This window comes from Cherax quadricarinatus, chromosome 55, assembly GCF_038502225.1.
Source record: "Cherax quadricarinatus isolate ZL_2023a chromosome 55, ASM3850222v1, whole genome shotgun sequence".
NCBI classification, from domain to species: Eukaryota; Metazoa; Arthropoda; class Malacostraca; order Decapoda; family Parastacidae; genus Cherax; species Cherax quadricarinatus.
The window spans coordinates 7,474,242-7,493,293 of NC_091346.1; the positions used below are offsets into that span (position 1 = coordinate 7,474,242).

Sequence of the window (19,052 nt, forward strand, 5' to 3'; positions counted from 1 at the left end):
TATTTAGTGAAGGGATTCAGGGAAACTGGTTATTTTCATGTAGTCGGACTTGAGTCCTGGAAATGGGAAGTATAATGCCTGCACTTTAAAGGAGAGGTTTGGGATATTGGCAATTTGGAGGGATATGTTGTGAATCTTTATACGTATATGCTTCTAAACTGTTGTATTCTGAGCACCTCTGCAAAAACAGTGATAATGTGTGAGTGTGGTGAAAGTGTTGAATGATGATGAAAGTATTTTCTTTTTGGGGATTTTCTTTCTTTTTTGGGTCACCCTGCCTCGGTGGGAGACGGCCTACTTGTTGAAAAAAAAAAAGTCTGTTGAGTATACCTGGTAAAGTGTATTGTAGAGTTATTATTGAAAGAATTAAGAGTAAGACGGAGAATAGGATAGCAGATGAACAAGGAGGCTTTATGAAAGGTAGGGTGTGTGTGGACCAGGTGTTTACAGTGAAACATATAAGTGAACAGTATTTAGATAAGGCTAAAGAGGTTTTTGTGGCATTTATGGATTTGGAAAAGGCTTATGACAGGGTGGATAGGGGGGCAATGTTGCAGATGTTGCAGGTGTATGGTGTAGGAGGTAGGTTACTGAAAGCAGTGAAGAGTTTTTACGAGGATAGTGAGGCTCAAGTTAGAGTATGTAGTAAAGAGGGAGATTATTTCCCAGCAAAAGTAGGCCTTAGACAGGGATGTGTGATGTGATGTGTGGTTGTTTAATATATTTATAGATGGGGTTGTAAGAGAAGTAAATGCAAGGGTCTTGGCAAGAGGCATGGAGTTAAAAGATAAAGAATCACACATAAAATGGGAGTTCTCACAGTTGCTCTTTGCTGATGACACTGTGCTCTTGGGAGATTCTGAAGAGAAGTTGCAGAGGTTGGTGGATGAATTTGGTAGGGTATGCAAAAGAAGAAAAAAGTGAATACAGGAAAGAGTAAGGTTATGAGGATAACAAAAAGATTAGGTGATGAAAGATTGGATATCAGATTGGAGGGAGAGAGTATGGAGGAGGTGAATGTATTCAGATATTTGGGAGTGGACGTGTCAGCGGATTGGTCTATGAAAGATGAGGTGAATCATAGAATTGATGAGGGGAAAAGGGTGAGCGGTGCACTTAGGAGTCTGTGGAGACAAAGAACTTTGTCCTTGGAGGCAAAGAGGGGAATGTATGAGAGTATAGTTTTACCAATGCGCTTATATGGGTGTGAAGCATGGGTGATGAATGTTGCAGCGAGGAGAAGGCTGGAGGCAGTGGAGATGTCATGTCTGAGGGCAATGTGTGGTGTGAATATAATGCAGAGAATTCGTAGTTTGGAAGTTAGGAGGAGGTGCGGGATTACCAAAACTGTTGTCCAGAGGGCTGAGGAAGGGTTGTTGAGGTGGTTCGGACATGTAGAGAGAATGGAGCGAAACAGAATGACTTCAAGAGTGTATCTGTCTGTAGTGGAAGGAAGGCGGGGTAGGGGTCAGCCTAGGAAAGGTTGGAGGGAGGGGGTAAAGGAGGTTTTGTGTGCGAGGGGCTTGGACTTCCAGCAGGCATGCGTTAGCGTGTTTGATAGGAGTGAATGGAGACAAATGGTTTTTAATACTTGACGTGCTGTTGGAGTGTGAGCAAAGTAACATTTATGAAGGGATTCAGGGAAACCGGCAGGCCGGACTTGAGTCCTGGAGATGGGAAGTATAGTGCCTGCACTCTGAAGGAGGGGTGTTAATGTTGCAGTTTAAAAACTGTAGTGTAAAGCACCCTTCTGGCAAGACAGTGATGGAGTGAATGATGGTGAAAGTTTTTCTTTTTCCGGCCACCCTGCCTTGTTAGGAATCGGCCAGTGTGTTAATAAAAAATAAAAATTATATATATATATATATATATATATATATATATATATATATATATATATATATATATATATATGTGTGTGTGTGTGTGTGTGTGTATATATATATATATATATATATATATATATATATATATATATATATATATATATATATATATATATATATATATATATATGCAAACAATCGTAGACAGGTGATCTGAACTATGCAAGACAAGCCACAGGGGGCTAGAAATCTTTAGCCCAAGTACTTTCGCACTTTTCAGTGCGTCATCAGGAGCTATGCAATGTTGCAAAGCTGCAACTGAGGGAGTGAGGGGAAGTTTTTTCTCAGAATAGCGCAGTGCGGGTGTAGTTCCTGCTGCTGGCTCTCTTAGAATGCTGAGAGCCAGCAGCAGGAACTACACCTGCACTGTTATATTGTGAGAAAAACTTCCCCTCACTCCTTCAGTTGCAGCCTTGCAACATTGCATAGCTCCTGATAATTTTAATAATTTTAATGCCATATATATATATATATATATATATATATATATATATATATATATATATATATATATATATATATATATATATATATATATATGGCATTAAAATTTGTTGGACACATGTATCAACCTTAATCATTACCTTTCCACTCTTATTATGACTGTGGAAAATTTTTTGATTTTCCGAAACTATAGTGCCTAATAGGTGTTTAATGTGTCGATATGAGTCAAAAATGTATTTGACAATAGGATAGAGCCAAGAGTTCCCTTTGCGCATGCGCGGATGTGCGGGGGTAGAGGTCGACTTGGGGCATGGGGGAGGCGGCAGTGTTTGAATGTAGTGAGGAGGCTGGGAAAGCATGGAACCAGGAAATTGGCGTTCACGGCGGCCTAAGGATTAATATAGGCCTCATTTCATAATAGGAAGTGTCGTAACTGTTCCTGGTGGAGAGTGAGGGAACGTGATTTACGGGACCACCGTAATAAAGTGGTAAAATGAGTGAATAAGGGTAGGACCGGTGTGATTGGCGCGTCACCATGGATTGTGTCCCGGGGAAAATTACCCTTGGTTTAATCATCACTCTTCAGTCTCAGATCTTAATGGAGTGATCTCTAATGTGTATAATAATTATGAGACATTAAATCGTCTTGTGAATTGTAATGTAATTAATGATAATAACGCTAAGTTAAGAGAATGCGTGAAGTGAAATGAGTCGCCTTGCTCTGAGTGAACACGTTAGACCTCGTTCCCGGGACGAGGAAAATGAAGTTCACTGAGTCACGACTTCTAAACCGGGACAAACCAACGGATACCTCGTCCTGCTGGAATGAGAACCGTGTCGGTGTAGCAGGACATCGAAATGAGATGGTGAATGGAGGAAATAAGGAGTATCAATCACCCACAGTTAAGTAACCCTTCTAGTTATAGCAGACTGATACTGGCCAGTTAGGTATGTTGTAATTGGATAGGTTATGGGTGATCCAGCTACATCAAGTGACCACCAGAGAATATCTGGTAAGTGGAGAGATTATGTACAAGTGTTTTTCCTTGATGGATATATCCATGTGTAACCTACCCCCCCCCCCTTCATTCAGTTACACTAATATAATCTATACAGTCCACAATTAATTAGTAGCACCGTACCTGTGGGTGCTATCCAGTCCATACTGATCTCGGATAGATATGGATAAGATTGTGAGGTCGAAGGGACCACCTGCCGTGACCAGGGGTGGTTAAGTTTTCTCACATGTCTATACAGGGTGACTACGGTAAACAATATGGTTGTCTCCCAATGAGATTACTTGTATGTATATAATGTTGAGGTACACACAGGTAATCACCCCTAGAAAATTTTCCACAATGACTATGTGGCTAAGGTTGCCCTGCTTGTACTGTGACATAAGGCTGACATCTTTAATGCAGAACAGTATTTCAATCTTCTGGTGTAAGTCTAAACCTTAGCGTAAATTTTCTCTTTCTTCAGCAGAACGAGAGATTCTCATCTTTGCTATATTACTAAAAACAAAGCTTTAAAATTAATTCGTAGATTACAAGGTTTAGACATGTCGGATTGACCACAGACGTCTTTTTACCTGTTTTCATACTTTGAACACGCACCTTCCTCAGTAGTCTGTGCACCAGGCTGGTCCTCTCCCTTGTACCATCCTCTCATCTTGGCCGTGTTAATGTCTTAATCCTATATCACTCAAATTTACCTAAAACTTTTTACTTAAATGTATTTGAACTACCACCCTGCCCAAGACTCTTCATATATCGCTGGTGAACTACCACCTTGTCCAAATTCCTCATGTATTGCCCAGTATTAAGGGAAGGTGCCTTGATACTGATGAAGGGATATTGATCTAAAGAAATGGAATTACACTTCCCTTCTGTGGATCAAAACTGATTACGTTACTTTCCCCATGAATATAAATAATAATTGCTCTTTGCTTGTGGATTTTTATTCTCATTTATTGCCCCATGTGCATCTCTCAGCAGTGCCTTTATCCTCAGTAAAGCATGTGTGTATCTTGGCTAAGCTGGTAATTGCCTATAATCCTTTTGTCCTTGGTAGGTTCATGTGTGCATGTTGTCTCCATCAGTTCTCAGGTCGTGTGACGTCTTCCTGACCGTGTCACACTGTTCCCCAAAACAATCTTATTCCATCTCCTCCTCCTCTTTCCCACTCTCGTCTTCCCATTCAGTTTTGTTTTTAGTTTAAGGTAAAGTGATCACTACTTATCCTCGGTTAGGTTTTCTGACTGAACTAGGAATGAAAAATAATGGAAGTTTAGGTTACAATTACTTTATTTTGATACCCCTTTAGTGTTCATCTTTTATTTTTACAGATTACAGTATTCTAAGCAACTTGTCAATTCTCATTCTCCTCGTATAGTTTCTGTTCCAATATTCGTTTTGTTTTGCATGGTTTGTAATCCTGCAATCCAGTTTTCCCTCTGTCCTGTCCATCATTTAATTATGATCCATTTCCCACATCCGTGTCTCACCCCAAACCCTCACTCCATAACAACCTTATATCCACTTCTCGGCCCCAGAGCTTCACTCCATAACTGCTTCCTCACATCAATATCTCCATCCTACATTTCGTTATTACATCTTCACTGCCCAATTTTTCCTCATGGATATCTCAGTTTCTTTTAAACAGCTGGACTAACTTCACTGATTGTTAGCTTTATGCCTGTAAGATTTTCAACATGTTATTTTTCATAGTTCCTGTCACAAGAAGCACAGATTTAGATATGAAATAGAGATGAAACTGGAATAAATAAAAATAGGATAGAGACTCCGTAGAATGGGAAGATATACAGTTCAACCATCGAGAACTTCACAACAAAAGCCACTAGTGAAGGTAAGACAGTTGTTGTAGAGGCGGCTTCTCGGATTAAATTTATGGGCAGGGCTTTTTTTAACAAGGATAGAAATAGGAGGCAAAGGGTGTGTTTTCCTGGGGTTGGGATGGAATACATAATTAACATGGTAGGAAGCATTATGACTGAACCTGCTGCCTGAGTATACACAGTGATAGTTATTAATGAAATCACGAAACAAGTGATTTTCAGTCATTAACAGAACGGCAGCTAGCCAGGATTCGATCCTGCATCGCTGTGAAAACAGGACAATGTACGCATCACTCTATCCACTGGACCAATTGTTGGTCCAGATAGTGGTAGATATATACAAATAACAAGCATATAGGAGAATGAAACTTATGACGACTTGTCTCCTATGTGCGGGTTATTTATGTATTGTTCCAGTCACAGTATTGTGCCTTTTTATTCTTTGTAGATGTAATTACAAAGATAGGAAGGATACCTGTCATATGTGGCATTCTGCCATGGGGTGGTGTTTGCAGTGTATTTTTGTCCACAGTAATTGATATTAATTGCTGGCAGTGCCATTTATTGAAAATTGGGACCACTTATATAGCAAGACTGTTACGTTTGCCAAAGTTGGGAACATTTATGTATGACACAGGGTAGCAGTGTTACCTAGTTCAGTTGCTGCTATATATAAGAATTTAATCATTAAATAGAGGCATGGGTGTTTGTGAGAGAAGAAGGGGATTGTGTTTATGTAGATTTAGGCAATATAAATGTCTTGATTGTGATATTGTGGATTTGCAAAACAAAGTAATCAAAGAAGTAAACAAAGCAAATCTGCCAGTGGCTTGTGGCCTGGTAGGCAACGCTCTTGCTTCACATGCTGAGTGTCCGTGGTTTGAGATCCAGCAAGGGTGGAAACATTGGTCGTGTTTCCTTTCACCTGTTGTCTCGTTAACGTAGCAAGCAAGTAGGTACCTGGGTGTTAGTTGACTGGTGTGGGTCGCATCCTGGGGGACAAGAGTGAGGATCCCCAATAGAAATAAGATAGTCCCTCGATGACACACTGCCTTTCTTGGTTTATCTTGGATGGCTAACCCTCCGGGGTTAAAAATCCGAACAAAATCTTATCTTAATATCAAGGAAAGCAGTGGAAAAAGAAACCCATTATATTACTTACATATTTTGATTTGGAAGTGATATAAGAACAAACTGGTTTAGCAGTAGAGTTACGGATGAGTGAATCACACTTGCTTAGTAGTCACTCAAGCAACTCCTTGAGAAGCTGTAAAATTGTAGACGTATATATAAATAAAAAAGGTTGAATTTGAGTAGGACCTAATGATAGGAAACTGAAGTGTTGTCTAGCTACCATTTTTTCTTTGTTCTACAAGTGTTTTATCCATTTTTTTCTAATGACTTTTGCCAGCAATTTCACAACGTTTGTCAGTGAAATAGGCATCAAGTTTAAGGAATTTTCAGTGTTGCCTTATTTTAAATATGTGTCCAGTGTGGGCCGTTTTCTGTTTGCCAGTTTATCCTCAAATAGTGAAAACTCAAAGATTTTTCCAGAAAGGATAACTTAGTTAAACTGGATATTTATTTAGGACATATTCCGCTGTTTTACATAACCTGCACATAAGAGAATGGAACTAATGACGACGTTAATGGCTGTGTGCGGGTTATTTGTGTATTGTTCCCAACATGGTATTGCGCCTTTTTACTCTTTATGCTATTTTGTTTTAATATTTTTTTTTTCACTTTCTACATCCAGCAGTAGCTTTCCAATCTATTTTTCCAATATTACAATATTCTTTGTTTTAATTGGTGAGTTTTGTGGGGATGCTTTATATATGTATTCAAATTGTTTTCACTCTGGAACTTCCTCCAATTTGGTGATTTTCTTGTTGGCCTTCATACTTAGTAGCTATTTTATTTTTCACATGTAATTTTTAATAAAAGATTAGGTTGCATCTTGCTCTGGTTCACTATCTCTCTTAATATTTCTTCCTCCCTCTTTACCCTTGTATGTACACTTCTGATTTGTTTCAATCTCTAGTAATTCCTGGATTCGTTTCAAGCCTTTTCTTTTCATGACTTTCCAGCATCTTCCATTAGCTCATTTTTTTCTCCATTTTTTAAGTGTATGACGAGGGATGATATGTGGATACGCAGGGGTGTGGCCAGGGGGGTGTCCACGGGGGGGTGTTTGGAGGGGTGTGGTGAGGGGGAAGTGTTTGGAGGGGTGTCTCCAGGAGGGGGAGTGTTTGGAGGGGTGGTAGGGAAGTTGGTGGGTTTATTTTTACCATTCATATACTGGTGCTTCCTGTGATAAGAGCCATGAAAATAATGCGGTAAATGTTATCATTTCACATCATAAAATTCTGTGACATTATTGTAACTCTTCTCTCCAAATAGCTGAACTCCTCTTTTCTAATTCATACCCATCACATCCATATTAATTTTTTTTATCTAATTTATTTTTCCTGCATCCCATATCCTATCCTAGCTCCATCCCTAATCCCGGGCTCTCACCCTCCCTCACAAGTCCTGACATTACTGTCTGGAGGGAAGCGGCCTGATCAGCACTCGTCCTCCCGTGCACTCTCCAGGTGTTCACGTTCCAGGCCGTCTCAGGGGCGTCTCCGTGCACCACACCTCCCCCTCACACACCACCAGAGGTGCCAGGCTTCCTGCTGCCCCCGGAGAGGGTCATCATCACACAGCCGACGCCGGTGGCGGAATCTGCCGAAGATGACGAGAGTCAGGAACAGACAGATGGTACGGCAGGTGAGGGAGTCCTTCTAAGATACAAATTCTTTGGCGTCTTTAGGTTTCAGTTTTTTTCGAAGTTTTAGGCAGTGTCTTAATTATGTAATATATTATGAAGCTAATAAATGAAGAACATTTTGTAATGACATATTTGCCCAAATACAGTGGACCCTCGACCAACGATGGCATCGATTAACGATAAACCTGACTAGCGGTACATTTTAACGCAAAAAATTTGCCTCGACTAGCGCTTAAAAACCCGACCAACGCTATTCGTTCCGTACCATACGCGTCCACTTTGGCCTGAGCGTGCCTCACTTGTCCCTTGGGTGCCAGTGTTTACAAGCCAGCCAGCCACCGCGGTCGCTTCCAAACATACAACTGGAACATTTCATATTATCACAGCCTTTGTAGTGATTGCACCTGCAAAATAAGTCACCATAGGCCCCAAGAAAGCTTCTAGTGCCAACCCTACAGCAAAAAGGGTGAGAATTACTATGGAGATGAAGAAAGAGATCATTGATAAATATGAAAGTGGAGTGCATATCTCTGAGCTGGTCAGGTTGTATAATAAACCCCAATCAACCATCGCTACTATTGTGGGCAAGAAAACGGCAATCAAGGAAGCTGTTCTTGCCAAAGGTGCAACTATGTTTTCGAAACTGAGATCGCAAGTGATAGAAGATGTTGAGAGACTTTTATTGGTGTGGATAAACGAGAAACAGATAGCAGGAGACAGCATCTCTCAAGCGATCATATGTGAAAAGGCTAGGAAGTTGCATGACGATTTAATTAGAAAAATGCCAGCAACTAGTGATGTGAGTGAATTTAAGGCCAGCAAAGGTTGGTTTGAGAGATTTAAGAAGCGTAGTGGCATTCATAGTGTGATAAGGCATGGTGAGGCTGCCAGTTCGGACCACAAATCGGCTGAAAAATATGTGCAGGACTTCAAGGAGTACATAGACAGTGAAGGACTGAAACCTGAACAAGTGTTTAATTGTGACGAAACAGGCCTGTTTTGGAAGAAAATGCCAAGCAGGACGTACATTACTCAGGAGGAAAAGGCACTCCCAGAACATAAGCCTATGAAAGACAGGCTTACTCTGTTGATGTGTGCCAATGCTAGTGGTGATTGCAAAGTGAAGCCTTTATTAGTGTATCACTCTGAAACTCCCAGAGTGTTCAGGAAAAACAATGTCCTCAAGGCTAATTTGTGTGTGCTGTGGAGGGCAAACAGTAAGGCATGGGTCACTAAGGAATTTTTCTATGACTGGTTACATCATGCATTTGCCCCCAATGTGAAAAATTACCTAATTGAAAAGAAATTAGACCTTAAGTGCCTCCTGGTATTAGACAATGCTCCTGGTCATCCTTCAGACTTGGCAGAGCGACTTTCTAGGGACATGAGCTTCATTAAGGTGAAGTTTTTGCCTCCTAATGCCACTCCTCTCCTGCAGCCCATGGACCAGCAGGTTATTTCCAACTTCAAGAAACTGTACACAAAAGCTATGTTTGAAAGGTGCTTTGTAGTGACCTCAGAAACTCAACTGACTCTAAGAGAGTTTTGGAAAGATCATTTTACCATCCTCAATTGTGTAAACATTATAGGTAAGGCTTGGGAGGAAGTGACTAAGAGGACATTGAACTCTGCTTGGAAAAAACTGTGGCCAGAATGTGTAGACAAAAGGGATTTTGAAGGGTTTGAGGCTAACCCTGAGAATCCTATGCCAGTTGAGGAATCCATTGTGGCATTGGGAAAGTCCTTGGGGTTGGAGGTTAGTGGGGAGGATGTGGAAGAGTTGGTGGTGGAGGACAGTGAAGAACTAACCACTGATGAGCTGCTAGATCATCTTCATCAGCAAGAGGGCAGACCTGAGGAAACTGGTTCGGAGGAGGGGATAGAGAAATTGAAGAAGTTGCCTACTTCTAAGATAAAGGAAATGTGTGCAAAGTGGCTTGAAGTGCAAACCTTTTTTGATGAAAATCACCCTGATACAGTTACTGCAAGCCGTGCTGGTGACTATTACACTGACAATGTTGTCAACCACTTTAGGAAAGTCATAAAGGAACGAGAGGTACAGGCCTCTATGGACAGATATGTTGTGCGACAGAAGTCCAGTGACTCTGAAGCTGGTCCTAGTGGCATTAAAAGAACAAGGGAAGTAACCCCAGAAAAAGACTTGCTGCCTCAAGTGCTAATGGAAGGGGATTTCCCTTCTAAACACTAACACCTCTCCCCTCCCCCCATCCCATCAATCATCACCAGATCTTCAATAAAGGTAAGTGTCATGTAACTGTGCATGTAATCTTCAGTTTGTGTGTATTAAAATTAATATTTCATGTGGTAAAAAAATTTTTTTCAATACTTTTGGGTGTCTTGCACCGATTAATTTTATTTCCATTATTTCTTATGGGGAAAATTAACTTGACTAACGATAATTCTGACTAACGATGAGCTCTCAGAAACGTATTAATATCGCTGGTTGAGGGTCCACTGTATAGAAACATTTGAACTGAAATGTTACTTTGTACCATTCATAAACATTAACCTATTTATATAATAGATACTAAATACAGATTTGACGAAAAAAATATTCCATTGATTTGTACCTCGACAGCAACATCGAGCTACGAGCCTCCTAACTTTGAGCTGGAACTGAGCGGGACTCAGCAAGAGCAGTACTCTCGACAGTTCAGCTCATCTCCTGAAAGTGAGACGACAGAGAAGGATGAGCAGTATGCAGAGCTCATCTCCAGTCCTGACGTGTCTAACCAGGAGGTGAGAAATTGGGCTAGAGATGAGAATCTCAAAGGCCAGAGGTGAGAGACTCGAAAGATTTGAGGTGAGAGATTTAGAGGTTAATGGTAAGAGACTCAGGCCCAAAGATGAAGGCATAATGACTTAAAGTGAGATTCAGAGGACTAAAGTAAGAATCATAGGCTAAATTGAAAGATAGGCTTCAGGTAAAATATTGATGCAGGAAGCAAAACTCTTGAGGGTTTGAAAACTGCCACTCACCTCCGCCTTTTGTCTATGAATACTTGTTTAATTTTTTCAATATGTATGGTTAAGTAATTTTTGCATTAAACGTAGATTATTTGTCATGCCCGAGTAACTGATGTCAGCATGTTGTTGTCTGTCAATTATTCCACTCCTTTTGACTTTGCCTTCCCCGCAAGTACTATCGCTCCTTTGCTCTTTGTATTTTAACGAATTTTTCCCATGAGGTAGTAGAATTTTTCGGCCTCATTTTGGTCATAGCACTTTCCTAGTTGACTCATTTATTGTGACTCTCGCCATATTCCGTGTGTGCCCCATGTAGTAGTGTTAACCCTCGTCTTCGCTTGACAATTCACCCACCACTACTTCCCCTGGAACTGTGCAGGCCGCTGACCAGACGACCCAGAGGGAAGAGAAACAGCCATCGACTACCACCTCTCCTGACGTCGCTGAAGAGGTGAAGTTCGTAACCCCAACAGGATAGTTACTTCCTCTGTTTCCCCACGCAGTGCCCCGTAGAGCATGGCTAGTTGGTCCTCAGCCAGTAGTGTGGCAAAAAGTTCATCTGTTAGTCCTCCTGGGCATCAAACTATGATCGAATTTCATATAATTTTGCACTCGTCTCATTGACAATCACGTATTAATTATTAGACAATTACGATTTATTAGTATTATTGTTTAGGCACAAAACTATTTCCACAGAACAATACTATATCAACACTTTCTGGCAACTGATATTTTATGGCAAGATTTGGCCTCCTGACTTACTGAGGGCTTGACTACACGATGACCCAGAGTGACCTACAGACGGCCGGTAATAGATATTATTTGATGATACACAGTAATCTTGTATTTTATCATACAGTAATAATGTTACTATCGTAATTATTTTTGTATCTTGGACATTGTGTAACTGCTAAAGTGGAGGTGTCATATCATATACTCTGTCAATGCCTTAAGACACCCTGTTATGTGGAGGTTGGGTGTGAGTACTAGCGATCCATCTTAGTAGTATGTCCTGTAATAGGGTAAGCTTCCCATTTCCTTCCAGAACATAGATCAGCGTGGAAGAACGTAAGATGGCGCCCTTCACATAGTTGTATACTTGAAATATACATCCTTACCAGCGTAGATATTAACATCTTCAACCATTTTTTTTTATTTTTTGTAAGGCTGCATTTGCAAATCATTTGTTTTAACCTTGTAAATTAACATGATTGCCTTAAAGAACTTGAATTCCAATTATCTAGATTAGTTAAAAATATCTCTGAACAAGAAAATGTTATTCATACAAATGTTTTCAGAAATATTGTTGCTAATTATGTTTTTCAGTCTTATATGCAAAATATTTTAGTCCTTCCCTTAAAAAAATGTGGGGGGGGGGGGGGGATGTCATGGTGCTGTTTGTCCATCCATTCATATCAGCCTGTCTGTCTTCATCAGTACATCCATCTTCCATGTCAGTCCTGTAAAGTTGACTGTCTCTCTACTGTTTAAGTATTACCACATTCGTCGAGATATTTATAATAATCGAGGTACCTACAGGGACCCTCAGCGAATATTTATTTCTCAGATTTAAAGTATCCTAGCCGACGCTTTTCTTTTAACTGATGCAAGATATTTTACTCTGTTATAAAATGTTGCAGGGGTCGAGTCATAGCTCCTGGCTCCGTCTCTTCACTGGTCGCTACTAGGTCCTATCCCTGCTCCATAAGCTTTATCATGCCTCTTCTTAAAGCTATGTATGGATCCTGCTTCCACTGCATCATTTTCCAGACTAGTGTGTGTGTGTTCCTGAGTGAGGGAGGAAATTATCATATTAAATGGTGAAACTTTAGGTCTCTGTTATCTACATTTTTTTTTTTTACTCTTTCATGCTTCATATCAGCAAGTCAGTCTATCCATCCTTCATGTCAGCCAGGGTGTCCTTACACCTTTATATCATCTAGTCTGCCCATCCATCCTTCACGTCAGTGTCCTTACATCTTCATGTCATCCAGTCTGTCCATTCATCCAGCATGTCAGTCGTTGTGTGCTTACATCTTCGTATCATCCAGTCTGTCCATATATCCTTCCTGTCAGCTCATCTGCTTGTACTGCCTTCATGTCAGCCTACCTATCCATCCACCCTTAATGTTAGCCAGTCTGTCTGTACATCTATGTCAGTCTGTCCTTTTCTATTTAAGACTTCTTTCTTTCAACACACCGGCCGTATCCCACCGAGGTGGGGTGGCCCAAAAGGAAAAACGAAAGTTTCTCCTTTTACATTTAGTAATATATACAGCCCCTTGCTCCCGGCATTTTAGTCGCCTCTTACAACACGCATGGCTTACGGAGGAAGAATTCTGTTCCACTTCCCCATGGAGATAAGAGGAAATAAACAAGAACAAGAACTAGTAAGAAAAATGGAAGAAAACCCAGAGGGGTGTGTATATACATATATACTTGTACATGTATGTGTAGTGTGACCTAAGTGTAAGTAGAAGTAGCAAGACGTACCTGAAACCTTGCATGTTTATGAGACAGAAAAATGGACAGCAACAATCCTACCATCATGTAAAACAATTACAGGTTTCCGTTTTGCACTCACTTGGCAGGACGGTAGTACCTCCCTGGGCGGTTGCTGTTTACCAACCTACTACCTAGGTCTATTTAAGACTATCGGCATTAATTTTTTTTATTACTGCCATCTGCTAGCTCAGCTTACACAATTCATCTCTTGGTATCCTACTCAATGTACCGAAAGTTATAGCATAATGAACCATTTATTGTTGTCAGTTTATTTGTCAGGAAAAAACCCTGACATAGGTCTTTGTCATAAGATAACCTGTTCAGATGTGTTGACAGTGGCGGGAGGAAAGGGGGGTGTCAAGAGAGTGTCTAAGGACATATGAAGGTGGGGTAGCAATTGACTCGGGTGAGCCACGACAGCAGTGACTGCTGCCTTACTCGTGCTGGACTTTGGTTTAAAAAGTGATGCTGTGGTCAGGTTGGTTTACTAGGTTTGAAGCCTATCAACTGCCCTGTATGTCGCCAGTTCATCACAAGAGTACTTTAATCTATAATATAGGCATTAAACTAATCTCTCAGTGTATACACACACTGATACGCTCCCTGTGTATACAATGAGAGATACACAGCCGTCAGTTTGTTATTAAATGTAATAATACAAAATTACATAAATGAACCACTGCAATATTTGTTATAAAGGTGGTGTATAAGCGGGTAAAACTTTCTTCTGTTATTACAATGCAGTTATTAAGGTACATACGTATGGTGAATGCATGATCCTTGTGAGACGTGTAATTAAGGAGGGTGCAAATACCCTCTTAGCGCTTTTTAGATGTAATTTGTTATTTCCAGAACCCTAACGTTACTACTACTATCGCCATACTTATGACTGGAGCAAATGCCAACCAGGGGTAGTGAGGAAGCAGTCTCTACTTATGAAGGAATAGTCAGCTATCAGGAAGAAACAGAGATGGGCCCCCCCATTCCCCCACAAGCACATCTTTTGCTTTGTGTGTGAAGCAGACACAACTGAGTATTGTCGCACTATGTAACCAGGTCCCACTACTCGGCAAATCCTCAAGCATAGTAAGCTTTCTCGAACTTTGAAAGTTTTTCGACCTTGCTAGCGCAACTACAGTCCTATCCTTATTGGCAGGCAAGCGAATTGAGGGATGCCGCCTGTCTTGGAGTAAAGTATACCTTCGAAATAGGGAGGACTGAATTAATTTACAGGAATATAACTACACCTGTAAACCCTAGAAAATAGAATACCACACACGGACGAGTCCACAGCCCTACCTTTTATAGCATTCTTGTAGAAGAACTGGTACAACTACCCTTATAAACAAACACAGGACTAATTATGCAGACGAACTCATACATGTATCGGGAAGAACACATCACCACGCCCAACACAAATCTTTAACCTCTTATCTGCTACTTGCAGAAAACACAGGATGTAGAATTGAAGATAGATAAGATTTCGTTCGGATTTTTAACCCCGGAGGGTTAGCCACCCAGGATAACCCAAGAAAGTCAGTGCGTCATCGAGGACTGTCTAACTTATTTCCATTGGGGTACTTAATCTTGTCCCCTAGGATGCGACCCACACCAGTCGACTAACACCCAGGTACCTATTTGCTGCTAGGTGAACAGGACAACAGGTGTAAGGAAGCGTGTCGAATGTTTCCACCCTCCGGGAATCGAACCCGGGCCCTCCGTGTGTGAAGCGGGAGCTTTAGCCACCAGGCCACCGGGCCTGGTGGCTATCTACACGCCAAACTTAAAAGTTAACATTGAGCCGAAATGGGCTGCTTCCTGTCAGCACTTCGGCCATGAAATTCACGATAAACTGACATGCCACTAACTGATAATAAAATCGTACAAACTCCACGCAGTTTGCTCCCTAATTGACTATTATACGCCGGTCCTGATCCACACATCAACCACAAACAAGGAACATTAGGAGGCAGTATAAATTAGGCCTTAAGAATTATGATTGGGTCACCCCCAGTGGAATAAAGCATAGGTTAGAGACCCATCTCCCTGCTCTCAGCAACAGAATTGAATACCGCGGAGTCACCAACATGACAAGACCCGGGCCGGGCCAGTACGACGAACCTCATCCTATCCAAGTTGAATGAATAAACTCTTGTATAGTAACCGAAATCCTTAGCTGCACAGGGGAGGAGAATCATACTGAGGTGATTGCTCATTTGGCTATTGCTTAAATGAAATAATTGGAAAACGGAACTTGTATTTAACCTAACACTGTCTAGAGAGAGAGTAAACCACTTTATCCAAAAACAAGGAAAGTATCAGCTACTTAAGTGTATGTCAACTTTCTCTTAGGACTCTGCCTCCTCCATATCTGCATTACAAGCTGCCCAATCATGGGCATTCCAACTAGAAACCCTTTACACAGTTGTATTGTTTTGGCAGACTTTCAACATCCCCAAAAGGCACTGATCTTGACACAGTCGACGAATTAAGATGTAAGAACAGGTGGAACAATCAACAGATTGTACAGTCTACAAATTATGATGTAAAAGTAAGTGGTACAGTCAACAAATTAAGATGTGAAGGTATGGGAGTACCGACAAGTCGTAGTCGATCAAGGCACACCAGCAGCAGATACAAACTTTATTTACAACAGTGTTTACCCTGTGCACCAAGCCTTTTCAAATTTAATAGCACATTATATAGGCAGAACCGAGACATTTTGAAAGAAAGTTTGCCTGTTTCGGAGATTATAGGCTTTTAGTAGGTCCAGGTAATCTCTGCATAAAAAATTCATTATCTTCAGTGTCAGACAAATTGTAAAAATAGAGGTATGAGAACACCGACAGCTTGTAGTTGATAAAAAAAACTCGCAAGTGGCACTTCTCAACGTTGTCTGTCAACTACAAATTAAAATGTTACTTCCTAGTTTGTCTGCGAATGACCAGACTCCTCTGAAGTGCTCTCTGATTTCCTTCCTCCCTTTCCCTGTTCCTTTCTGTTGACATACATCTTGCAAATGGTTGCTGCACATCTCTCCCTCAGCTCTCCAAGTACAACGCTCCCACAATTTTTTTTTTTTTTTTTCACCGGGACCCTCCTCCCTCCCCTTTTTAGAATATCCATTCAGTGTAGCAATACAGTTGTTCTACGGTATTTTTAACCATGCTACACCAGGTCCTGGTCCATTTCACTTGCTCACATGTGTGTATTTTTGTCTCTACTTTTTCCTCCGGTGCAATTTCTTTTTAAGCTGTAAAAGTTTATCATATATTAATTAATTTAGCTTTTCTAGAGAATATAATCCTCTTATAGATAAATCCTGTTTTTTTTTCTTATTGTAACTATTATAATACTAGTGTGAAAATATAATATTGTATATATAGTTAATAATTATACTTATAAACAACTTAAAATAAACTTGATTATTTTTGGCTTAAATAGGAGGACATAAGATTAATTATTTAAAACTTCTTTAAAGTATATTTTAATACAGGTAACTGCACAGTTTCTAAAAAAAAATCAAATTGCTATAAAAAAAAAAGGTATACTTCCCACTCTTCTTCGGGTTTTCCCTGCTTTATCTATCCTCCTTTTCTTTTGCTCTCACGGTAACTCGGGCTGGGTCGGGTCGTTAGGACGCGGAGGGGGAGTTGCAGCGGTACGGGTGGGACCCCTCGGCTTCCACCACTCCTACAGACGATGTGGAGGTGACTTGCTCCTGGCAGGAGTAGACTTGTGGCCAGTATAACTACCATCAGGCACAATACCGTGACTAGAAAAATACACAAATACCCCACATATAGCAGAAAAACTTATGACAAACTTTCAGTTCGACTTGGAGCATTAACTAGTCACAATGGTCCAGGTCAGACCTAAAGTCATCATAAATTTCTTTCTCCTATATGCGAGTTATTTGTGTACCATCAGTAGTCTAGTGACTAGGATTCACTGTTAATAATTATAATAGGCTAGTGGCCAGTATAACTTGTAGTCGGCTAGTGTAGTTGCAAGGGTCACTGCTAACTGAAATTGCTAGTGACAGAGATCACTTATAGTGGAAGCTGGTAGGGCGGTATCTAGGATCCCTCCTTCCGTTTCTTTTCTAAAGAGGAATATTGCTACTATAATATTGGCCGAACCTTTACCTCTGATGCTAAAAATTGGCAGTGGCTCTTTATTTTTAATTTGAAAATGGTAATGTAAGTCATTTTGATGCTGAAAATTATACAAAATCACATTTAATAATGAAAATTGGCAAGACTTTTGAAATTGAAAATTCACCACCACCCGTGTTGATCCTGAAAATATGACACCATCTCATTCTGAAACATTAAGTGCTTAATAATGAATCACCAATTGGCTTTGAACGTAGACCTTTGAATTGATGCTGCTAGGCTTTGCTCACTGGGAAATTGTTCTCAATAGTGATCTGTATCTAGATGAAATAGCATATTGCAGACACGTATGAAGACAGATACAATGTTTCACTCTACAGAGCCTTATATGTAAAGCTTTACATAGAGCGAAGCGTTGTCCGAGTACAAGCCTGTTCTGCTCTGTGTTTTTGTCTTGTGAATTTTGTGGCCTTCAGTCTTTGTTAATATTGTCCTAGCATTATCCACTATCATTATACTTGCCTATGATTGGTTGGTTTATTAGTTTTGAAGTCTTTCGAATATACAGAGAGATGCACCTTTTGGTGTATATTCCACTCCATTAGGCCTGACATATCGCTAAAAGTGTATAAAATAATTATAAATTAGCCTAGATTGGTGTTTACATATACTTAAACTAGTTACCCAGAAGCCAAAACGAAGGTTTTTTTAAGTTACGAGTTCTCTCATTCAAAATATTTATTGTTACTGAACTTTTTAGTCTATTTCAGTACTGACATTTACAGATTACAGTATACAGGAAAGTAGAAATTTCATTGTCTAAGCAAATCCCTATCATTCAACGCTAATCATTCTTGTGATGTTTGTATTTACGCTTTACTTTTCGTTGATACTATCCAGGGGGTTGATCTAGAGCCCTGGCTTGATGACGTGGATCCCGCGGCCACCAACACTCCTGACTCTCTCGATGAGGTGAAGAACTTGAGTTATCCGCTGACGCTCTTTATATAGAGAGCATGGCTAGTGTTGCCGTGTGTCGCTTGATAGAGATTAAGATTTCTTGCTTCTGATACTGTTGAAGCTCATATACGTCTGCTGTTTTGTATGGATTCTGTTATTTTACCTTCTTATATCTACCTTTTCATTAGATCTAAATGTAGATAATAGATGATGAACTAGAAAAATTGGCATAAAATTTTACATAGTTTGGTTGAGATAATTCTCAGTTACGTTACGTTCTCAGGAGTTACTTTAGACATATAAAATTCTATAATGTATCTTTTTTCAAGAATTTGTCGAAAAACTCATTGATAATGTTTTATTTGGTGTCATAAATACAATTTTAAACTTGCAGACTTTTATTTTGTTCTAAAATTACTCTTAGAAAAAAAAAGTCTTAATGTCATCTGCTGTCTACTACATTTCTCATTTGGAGACTCCTCTTAGACTATTTGTATGTGTGCCTAGTTTAGGTACTGTTT

At 40.2% G+C, this 19,052-nt stretch overlaps 1 protein-coding gene across 14 annotated transcripts in view; it reads left to right on the forward strand.

Annotated features, from left to right (window-relative positions):
- nwk (nervous wreck) overlaps nt 1-19,052 on the forward strand; it is a 563,357-nt gene that overhangs the window by 518,616 nt on the left and 25,689 nt on the right. For 9 of the 14 annotated variants that reach the window (XM_070096788.1, XM_070096797.1, XM_070096793.1 and 6 more), the window contains 3 exons: nt 7,782-7,959; nt 10,560-10,720; nt 11,328-11,399. In XM_070096788.1, the coding sequence (XP_069952889.1) occupies nt 7,782-7,959; nt 10,560-10,720; nt 11,328-11,399 (411 nt within the window). The remainder of the gene's footprint in view (nt 1-7,781; nt 7,960-10,559; nt 10,721-11,327; nt 11,400-19,052) is intronic. The other 5 variants (XM_070096790.1, XM_070096802.1, XM_070096798.1 and 2 more) reach the window with 3 other exon arrangements.